The sequence below is a fragment of the Pygocentrus nattereri genome, chromosome 15 (assembly GCF_015220715.1).
Source record: "Pygocentrus nattereri isolate fPygNat1 chromosome 15, fPygNat1.pri, whole genome shotgun sequence".
NCBI classification, from domain to species: domain Eukaryota; kingdom Metazoa; phylum Chordata; class Actinopteri; order Characiformes; family Serrasalmidae; genus Pygocentrus; species Pygocentrus nattereri.
In genome coordinates this window covers 31,370,367-31,381,067 of record NC_051225.1, presented here as the reverse complement: position 1 = coordinate 31,381,067, position 10,701 = coordinate 31,370,367, and the positions used below count along the sequence as shown (strand labels likewise).

Below are 10,701 nucleotides of genomic sequence, written 5' to 3'. Positions count from 1 at the left end.
TGTGTGTCCATTTATAAGTCTGCTTCAAAGCTTCTGTGCTGCATTGAGATGGTTAAAATACAGAGAAAATATACTTCAGTGAAAACACAAGTATTCAACTTAAACAAATAGCTCAATGAAAGTAAAAGGTATGTCCGCTGAAATGGACTCAATAGTATACAGTTAAAGGTGAATGTTCTAAGAGATAAAGATTTTCTCATTTTTGCAGCGATACAGCGACTATTCAGGGTGACTGGCCCTCACATACAGATAAATTCACATAGCAGTATCATGTTATACTGATATGAATTTGTTATCGATGAGTAAAAAATAAAATCTAATTTACAGGAACTGGATTAACTGATGAGAGAAAAAGTGAAATCTCACAAATTTGCTAAGAGTAATTTGAGTAAATGCAAATATAAGTTATAAGATTTTCTCTTAGAAATGCAATTGAGTAAAAACACCCCTATATAGCTTCAATAGGAACTGAGCAATGTACACATTTTTTTCAAGATACTTAAGTATAATCAAAAAGTACATTTACACTTGTTTTCCATTCCTGGTACTCTATGCACTGTCATGTATTCCTAAATAACTCTACCCATATGATTCTAATCACTCCAGCCCAAAATCATTCACCCTTTAAAAAAGCATTGAAGTTACTGTATTTTTTTTTCCTTTGTTTCCACTCTTTGCATTTGATTAGAAATATTATTCTTTTCATATTGGACAATAGTGCCAAGAAGATTTCACAAGCGTGTGAAACAGCATGTTTTCAGTGACTTTGTCGTCAGATGCATTAGCAGTGCTTCTGTTTGCTCAGGCCAGGAAAAAATCACACTTGATTAAAAAATGTTTGATAATAAATTTGCCTCGATCAGTTTTGCTTCTCTTTGCTGAAGCTTATATTAATCCACATAAATTCAGCTTACTTTTAATATATCACTTTAATATAATTGAATTTAATAATTTGATATTATTTTACTTAAAAAGCGCAATGAATACTTAAATAACAACACATTTTGGGAAAATAACCTTGTTTTATTTAACAATAAATGACTATAAATAACTAAGTCAACTGTGTGAATGTGTCTTCTTTCCATTATTCTTCTCATACACATAATAAACAATAACAAGACATGAAATTGGTGCCTTATTTTTTAAAGAGGTACATTTGAAATGTTTGAAGCAAGCATGTTTTTTTGGCTAGTAATTGTGCCAAACCTGTTTTGTGTCAGAAATCTATTTTTGCATTATACTGATGACACGATAACAGTCATAAACTAATACCGAACTCACCCTAATGTAATTAATATTGTTATGCAAATTGTGGGCTAAAATTGCGATTGAATGCATAAAACATGAATTACAATATCACATGTATTATTTCTAGACTATATATGAACACACACGACTCTCTCGACTCTTAAAGTGCTGAGTGCAGCAGCAACTAAAGGGTGTATAGTGGCAAAGAAAGGGATCAGTGAGGCAACAGTCAGATCAGTGGGGTAAGAACGTGGGTAAGTGAGGCGCTAGAAGAAACACCGGTTGGTGGTTTCAGAAGGATGGACTGTTGAGTGTGATATTAAGTGCAGTTTAGAAGCTGTAATATTGTTTATGTGTGTAGTGCTCCTAAACCAGGGTTGAAGCGTTTTACCCATGTGACTGAAATAACCTATAAGAGCGCCCTGGGTTCACTAGGTTTATGTTAAATATGAAATATGTCTACTTTAGAGACTTTAAAATTACAATGGCGGTGCCTTCAATCTCTACTAGGCCTGTATGCACACTAGTCCTCTTTCTCTAAATAAAACACAAAGAAACAGTATGGGATATAACTAGCTTGTATTTTAATACACCCCCAATTAAAAGATATGTGAATTAAACGACTATGAATTTCTCATATAATATAGTTAGGTATATATTTGAGCAGGATATAGTATATTCAGTGCATTATTAATTAACAACGCCAACAATAGAAAAGGTTTTAACCCAGTTTCAGCTCTCAGTAAAATAATATCACTTATATTAAACCAAAGCTTTCTCAAGGTGTAGAATAATAACTCTTAACCTCCTGATATACTGTACTGTACTGGAACTGTTGGAACATCAACACTTTAACCTGAACTGGGAGTGGGCCCACTCACACACTCTCACACACACTCCTAAGCCGGCATTTAACTGGTTAAAGTACCTCGTTTCGGGCCCGGAATCGTTGCTAGCGTGTGTGGTGGCCTAGAAAACAAAACCACACTGGCCTCTTCACTCTCTCGAGCCAAAACAACCGTTTTAAAATAAACTCACCAAACGTTTCAGCTTAGTCTGTGGCTTAACCTCACTCGGCTGAATGCTCTGTCTCTCTCAGTGTCTCTCTCAGTGTCTCTCTCAGTGTCCCTCTCCCTCTCTCGGCAGCTGTAGCCGCGCGGGCGGGGCTGCTCGGGCGACGGGGGTTAGCTTGGGGTGGCTAAGCCAGCAGTACAGTTCCCCACGGGGTTGGTGGAGGTTCGGCCGGCCGGACTGGCTAACCGGTTGTTCTGAGTATCCGTTGAACAGGGGAGGTCTTGAACTTGGTTGGACTATATAAAGCTTGGCTTTGCTAACCGAACAAGTCCAGCGTTAGCTGTTCTCACGAGGCTTAGTGCTATCCCTGATAGGGTTAACCTGCTCCTCAGTGAAACTTAAACTTCTACCTGCACGCAGTAAAACACAGAACAATTATAGAAACTATTTAAGGAAAATAACTATTCTGGAACTTATTACTGTTAATTATTCATCAGGGTTACATGTGTAATAATGAACTGTTTAAGATGCTCCTCTGTAGTCTGGATGTCCTGATGCTCATCTGGCTGAAGCCTGAGAGAAGGAGCTGGAGCAGGTGGTGTCCTGGGTGGGACTGCACCCTTCCTGGCTCTGGAGACATGCAGTTCCAGCCATGTGGACAATTTAACCCCAACTGTCCTCTCTGCAGACCTCAGACCTAACACAAGATTTATGTTATCTTTAGACGTTATGTTAAAATAGCTTTTCACCAAATGTAGTAACTTGAGCTGATCTGAGAGCAGCAACTCCTACTCTTAACAGTTTCGGCATTGAGCTGTCAGTTTAGTCTTCCACATAGATGAACCCAAAACGTTGTTAGGTTTAGGAATACAAAAAGCAGCACTAGTGCCCAGATAACCAAAACACTGTGTGCCAGGCGACGTTCCTCGGTGACACTGTTTCTCTGGGGTCACCTGAAAGAGGAAGGAACATTGAGATGACTGTGATTGACTCATGTTTGCAATCAGTCATAATCTTGCAAACAGTCAATCGTGTAACACTAAATAAGGTTCAATTAAGCTCCCTGAATGAAAGAAGGTGACCAGATATCCAGGACATTTTCAGTTCTTCACCTAAAATATCACTAAAAATATGAAGTGTTGTTAGTCTATGAAATAAAAAGGAGGGAACAATTCCAGCATCATCAGTAAAGTGATGCTGCTCACTGTGCTGTGCTGATTAAGATGCTCCCATGTGGAGGAAACTGTGGGTCAGAAGAGAAGTTCACTAGAGGGAGGAGTTTAAAAGCCTGAGATTCTCTGAGGTCTCCTCAGCTCTAAGCTGGGAAAGCGCAGATTTGAGAGCATTTCTAAATACATTCAGCCATTATTATGAACTCTTTTTTGATCCGTGTGTTTCTTTTCTCATTCTATGTTTTGGAGGAATGCCAGGGGAAGTCCCACCCTAAGCCTTCTTGTGGTTATCCCCCTTCACAGTGGTGCAGGACTCTGGAAATCGCAGTGGAGTGTGGCGTAAGTTTTAAACCATTAAATATTAAAATGTCTCAGTGCTGTGAGTCTCTGCTAGCTCAGTTCACTGCTTGTGTACAATCCTGCTGCACTAAATAACCTGACTGTTGTTTATTACTATATTATAGAAGCTGCAAGCCTCAATTACAGTGTAATATATACTCATTTTGAAATACGTTGCACTAAACTCAGGTTCTTCAAAAAACCTTTAAAAATGGTTCTTCGAAGGTTTTTTTTAGTAAAGACAATGATTCTAAGTTCTGGGTTCTTTGTATTGTGAACTGCTTCTTCACATTGATGGAGAATGTGTTGTATATGGTTCTATATAGAACCTTTTTGAAAAGGGTTCAGTACAAAACCATATACAACAACCTTTTTGAAAAGGGTTCTATATAGCACCAAAAAAGGTTCTGCTATTATTACGATGACAAGCTTGGATGACATCGATGGAAGGACCATTTTTGGTGCTATTTAGAACCATTCGTATCCAACAGTTCTCCATCAGTCTGCCTGTTTAAGCATGCAAATGGTTCTTTGAGTGCTTTGAATCTTTTTTTAGAGTGTAGGCTCAACTCATACGCAAAGAAATGCATCTAAAGACAGAGCTGAGTAACAGCAAAGCAGTTCAGAACAGAGTAGAATGAAATTTAACCCAAAATGATTTTATTTTGAGGTGTTCTCAGAATCAGAGAAGTACAAGTCCATCAAATGTGGACACATAACATAACATAAAGGTATATATAACTGAGGAAATGTAATTAGCTACTAGCCACCTTTGTGGAAACGCATGTTTTTGGCTTCACAGAGATGTACTATTACTTTTAGAAGACACTCCAGTGGCCTAAAGAGCTCTTAAACCTCATATACAGTATGAGTACATCGTCCTTGTTCCTTTTCAAAGACTCTTTTGTACTCGTAAATGAGTGTCATGCTTTTGAAACTGAAAACCAGCAGCTCCTAATTTGGCAGAAGCATGTGGTGTGTGAGTGTCCTCTAAACAGGTTCGACTCAGACAGTCAGAGCATATGCACTGTATTCTCACTCTAATGAATATATCTGAATAAATAATAAGCGCTCGTTTGTAGTCAGTCTTTAGTTAGATATGTTAGGCATGTTCTCTGCTGCTGCTCCTGGAATCAGTGGTGCCTTTTGGAGACCCAAAATGTCCACTACACTCTAAAACTAAAGGGACCAAAAAGGGTTCTTTGCATGATGCCACAGAAGAGCCACTTTGGTTCCCTACAAAACCTTCCAATGGATGGGTCTTACATCTTCAGCCATGCATTTTTGTAAATGAGATGCGTAAATAAAGAACCTCCACAGAATGGAAAGGTTTTAGGATGAACCCTCAATTCTTTATAAGGTACTTTATAAGCTTTAGGGAAACAAAAGCAGTTCTTCAATGGCTTTAGTCAAAGGACTCTTTGCAGTGCCTTTTTTTAAGATCGTAAAGCTAGTTCAGTTTATTAAAGTTTAAGGGCCTCATTTTTCTGAAAGAAAGGTTTTCTGCAGAACTCAAACATTGGAAGTTTCAAAGCTCTCAATAAATGGGTGGGGCTCGAATGCTGTAAGCTGAATAGTTGCATATATTGTGTTATTTGATTGGACAGATTGATGGAACAATACATTTTGAAACATTTCCAGTGTTTACATGCTAAGGTAAACTCTTTTATTTAAAAAAATTGTAGTGCCAGGGTTAATTCTTACCCTTGTAGTAAACCTTACCTAAATGTCAAAATAACACCCCCTTCTGATTAAGTGCTTAGGGTATTTGGATCTTTGGTCCAATAATATGCAATGATTCTCAAAGGTAGACACCCATATGCCAGCAGATCAGCATGTATAAACTATGCTTCACTATTGAAAATTAAGGTTCCTAAGAAGGTCTTGGCTTTTACACACAGTTCTAGGAATAACCTTGTGTTGGTGTATAATCTTTATATTATGCTCTTTAAACCCCTTGAAATCTCAGTCTTATTACATGGTAAAGCTACACTGAAGTGCTACAGGTACTTCAATGTAGATGTCTGCATGGGACTGTTTTTTGAGTCCTGCATCCACCTGCTTACACATGATGTCATCCCGCTCCCACCCACTCGAAATTCGGGGTCATTTGTTCCGCCCCCGCTCGCACCCGAAATCTTAACCTGCTCCTGTCAAGGTGAAAAGACATCCAGTCTCTGACATAGTATGCTGAAATAACATGACTGGTCATTATCTCACTGTGAAGTTACTTCCCCATGTGCCATTTATTCCCACTAAACACAAAGCATGAATCAAACCCCAAAATGGCTATTTTTGTTATTTTTTGTTGTGCTTTGTTGGGCTTGGCAGCTGTGGCCATTGGACTGAAGGCTTCACCAAGTGTATAAACTCTGAGAATTTTCGTGTTGTTCGCATGAGTTGCTACGCAACTCTTTAGAATGACTTCATTCATTTTAAATGTTTTATTGACATAGTTTTATATTGCTTATATATGATTTCTTGGTTGGTCTAGTTTGCCCGCTCCTGCCTGCAGTGGGCTGGTTTCCCACCCACTCCCACTCAATACTGAAAATTTATCCCATGCCACAAGTAACCTTGCTAAAAAGTTACTAAATTTCCTTCGGGATCAATAAAGTCTCTATATCTATCTATCTATCTATCTATCTATCTATCTATCTATCTATCTATCTATCTATCTATCTATCTATCTATCTATCTATCTATCTATCTATCAGTCTGTCTGTCTGTCTGCCTGCCTGCCTGCCTGCCTGCCTGCCTGCCTGCCTGTCTGTCTGTCTGTCTGTCTGTCTATCTATCTATCTATCTATCTATCTATCTATCTATCTATCTATCTATCAGTCTGTCTGTCTGTCTGCCTGCCTGCCTGCCTGCCTGCCTGCCTGTCTGTCTGTCTGTCTGTCTGTCTATCTATCTATCTATCTATCTATCTATCTATCTATCTATCTATCTATCTATCTATCTATCTATCTATTCATTTACCTGCAGACGTGTAGACTTCCACTTCAATGCAAACTTTTGAGCTATCCTTCGATTCTAGAAGCATGTAATAAAACATTGGGCCCTCCAGTGGGCGATAGCCAAGTAAGGAATTAAACTTTTAAGGAATTAAGTTTTTCACGCTCTCATATCTCAAAAACATTATTTGAAAACCTATCAAATGCTTATCAGGGAGCAAAATTGATTTTCCAGTGAGATCAGTTCACATTTATTTTAAAGAGTTTATTTTTCCAATATGTTATGTTTGGTGCACCCTATTATTTACTTATTTGTAGGTTCAGAAGCAGTGTATGGAGCTGCTTGCCACCAGGCCAGACCCATCCATGCCTCCTGTCGAGGTAACTGTGTACTATGAAAGTCTCTGCCCAGGCTGTAGATCCTTCCTGACTGAACAGCTCTTTCCAACCTGGACGATGCTCAGAGACATTATGAGGGTACACCTGGTGCCCTATGGCAATACAAAGGTATACAACTGCAGCTGATTCTCAATGAGAAGTGATTATTTTTTTACCTTTCTGAACTCCACATTCTTAAGCTGTTGTACTATAACTCTCGCATCTGTCAGGAACTTCCTGAACTGAACTCATTCTCATGCCAGCACGGTCAGCCAGAGTGTCAAGCCAACATAATTGAGGTAACCTGTCATAGTTTGCATAGTTTTTTGGATAGGAAATGCATGCACATCACTTTAACATGCTCAGGACTTTCTCATCTCATCTTGGCAGGCATGCATCTTAAATGTGACCAACCACGGAGCGTTTCCAGTTATTCACTGCATGGTGTCCTCATCAGACGTGATTACAGCAGCTCCTTCTGTGTGTATCCTTTCATCAGTGTTAGTTCTTCATGTGAATACACACGAGTTGTGAAAATGATGCAATCATCTAAATGCCTGTCCTTTTTCTACAGTGTTTGCAGTTGTATGCCCCATCTGTGGAATGGGGGACCATAGAGTCCTGCGTAAAAGGAGATCTTGGCCATATTCTAATGCATGAGAACGGTGTGAAGACTCGGTCTCTCAGTCCGGCCCACACACATGTTCCTTGGGTCACTTTTAACGGGGTAAGAGGTTTCAACTATGAGCACTCTGACCACAAATCAAAGGCTTTTACTTTTGCACATACAATATCTGTCCAAATAGAAAACAGAATAAAAACCAGGTTGTTTTGTAGCAAGGTTTCCTATATAGACGGTGATGAATTGTATGGGGATCTAGGGTCAGGGCCACAGGGGCACTAGGCCCAGAAGAAATCTGACTGGCCCCTTAGGTGCTCCCCCTCTAGACATTTGCAACCCCCAAAACTGCAAAAAATGGTATCCTGTCAAGTAAAATTATTTTAAATCACAGCAAAAATATTCTCCTCTTGAGATTACTGTAAATTTAATTTAAGATTATTTCATTTATTTCTAGACATTTTTTATTTTTTAAGTAAAATGATCACTACGCTGGCTGATAATTTTGCTTGTTTTAAGGAATGTACTTGAACCCAGTAAAATGATCTGATAATTTAACTTAATAAAATTACCTAAAACAAGTATATTTGATATATTAAATATATTTAGTATATTAAATTACATTGACTAGCTTTAAGATCATTTCACTTGACAAGAGATCATTTTTGCAGTGCAGTCACGTCATTGACAAACCGTCACCCTTCAGTGAAATTCCTGGATTTGAGTGGTGTGAATTGTGCAGATAGAAAGAATTTTAGGAGCTGCTGGATATTATTAGCTTAGCTAAAGTTACTGGAAATCAGTGCTTTATTACTGCTTCATGAAATCTCTTCAGTCCAATAGAAGTTCCCTGAGCTTAGTTTTCACAAATATGATATCTCTCCTCAGTAGCTTTAGAAGGGTGGATAGTACGAGTTATTATTGTTTGCAACAAAGACAGGGTGCCACTTCATTTTTGTCTGAAAATGATGTAGAACACTTCATTTTTTGGAGACTATCACATCACTATTGGTGAGGCTAAAGCAGTTCCCTAATATCACACTTCATTTCAGGAAAACTGTTGGATAAACAGATGTCTGCATACAACTGGACATTTAGTGTACAATGAAACCTCTATATAACCCTGTAATAACCTACCTCTGAAACATTTTCAGGTGTACACAGATGACTTGGAAGACAAAGCAATGTCAACTCTCTTCAACCTTGTCTGCAAGCTGTATGAAGTAAGTTCCTATTTCTGTTTCTGACGGACTTTGTGTCGTGACTTTATGTATTGAAAGTACTGAAAGTAAAATACTCATTAGAATGTAATTAGAAAGTGAACTTGAAAAGTAATCAGCTTGTTTTTGTCCTCTTAAAGGGAATCAAGCCTCCCGTCTGCACTGGAGCCCTAAAGAAGCTGAACCGAAGCTTTTGTTAAACATTTTGTTAAAAACTGTCATATAGTGTAAACTGATCTACCTATGCAGAGTGAATAACTTTACATGTACACATACATTTACATTTATATATACACATTTATACTTCATATTTACATCACTAGAGCTTGATTATTCTTCATTAATTCTCTAATTGGTTGCTAATTGTGTATACCAATAAAGCAGAATAGTACTGATTTTTTTTTCTTCAAAATTTTTAAAAAAAGAGAGAGAGAGAAACTTTCCAAGTGAGAATTGTCAGAATGCCAGAATGTACAAAATGGTTAAACATGTTTCACAATCATTTTGAGATAAGGCTTTGGCCAAACAGCATTTTTTTAAATGCATTCATAGCAGAGGAGTACATGCAGGACATTATCAGAATTATAAATATAAAAGTATAAAAACTCAGAATACATATTGTTAAAAATGATAAAATGCTTCTATTTCCATTGTAGATTTCATAACTCTTGGTTCCTATCACCACTGTAAACAAAAGAAGTCATCTAGTTTTTCTGTAACGCACCACTTCCCATCAAACCACTCTGAATGACTTTGTTTGCATCTCAACAGTTGAATTATGCATCATTTTTGGAAAAAACTGGGGAAATTTCTTCCTTAAAATGTTTAAAGAGAACTATATAATGTATATAATGGCAAAAGATGAAACTGACACATATATTCTACACATACCCGTGGTAAACCATGACTATTAGGCTAGGCCTTCAGTTTAGGCCGTAACTGTAAAACTTGGTCAAAACATGAGGAAAAAAGCACCTCAATAAAAATGCTCATTTTGCTTGCTTCCCTAGGAGTTTGTTAGCACTAAGCTCACAGTGACTTGTGTTAAGATGTTTTGGGTGATCTAGACACAGACATTAGCATTTACCTTGTAGCAGTTCCACAGTGACTCTGTCAGTAGAGAGGCTGGTACAGAGCTGCGGCCGCCGCTTCCCATTTCTAACAAACCACTGATTAGGTTTCTGCTCATCAGTAACATATCTAGAACTTCCTGAAGGTCTTGAGTGACCGTTTTTACACAAAATTGTCCCACATGTTGGAAATCAGAACACGATTGGTCCATTTCTCTGTCATGTTGTAAGTGTGCTGATGGTTAGTTTGACACTTTAGAGCTCTCTTAATTATATCTACCTACATACTACAGAGAAAAAGAAGATGGCCAGTTTTCAGCTGGACATTTCAAGAATTTCACCATTACGTTTCCCTTCAAAACTTTGAAATGAGAGTCATGGTGTAATACTTAAGAGTTTAAAATACAAGAATCGTTCTATTGAAAAATAAAAGACCTAAAAATACAGAAGTGTCTAGAAAGCCCTGAGGGAAAAACACTGGCAAATACACTCCTAGTTAAAAAGAATGAGAGATTAGACAGTAACAAATTTTCCCCACATATTTTTTCCTTTATTTTGTCCATAATTGACACAAGTGAGGTATTAATACCTTTTTCTACGATACAACCTTCAGGTTCAATATTCATTTTCAATATTTCACAAAATTTGAATAAAAAACGGTAAGACTTCAGTATTCTTCTTTTA

The 10,701-nt window shown here is 37.8% G+C and overlaps 1 protein-coding gene across 1 annotated transcript; it reads left to right on the top strand.

The window, feature by feature from the left end:
• Nucleotides 1-3,590: 3,590 nt before the first annotated feature.
• LOC108430080 (IFI30 lysosomal thiol reductase) lies at nucleotides 3,591-9,342 on the top strand. Its single transcript, XM_017702256.2, has 7 exons — nucleotides 3,591-3,773; nucleotides 7,049-7,237; nucleotides 7,339-7,407; nucleotides 7,499-7,588; nucleotides 7,683-7,835; nucleotides 8,882-8,950; nucleotides 9,088-9,342. The coding sequence occupies exons 1-7, from the start codon at nucleotides 3,633-3,635 to the stop codon at nucleotides 9,145-9,147; spliced, it is 771 nt and encodes a 256-aa protein (XP_017557745.1). The 5' UTR covers nucleotides 3,591-3,632; the 3' UTR covers nucleotides 9,148-9,342.
• The last annotated feature ends 1,359 nt before the right edge of the window (nucleotides 9,343-10,701 follow it).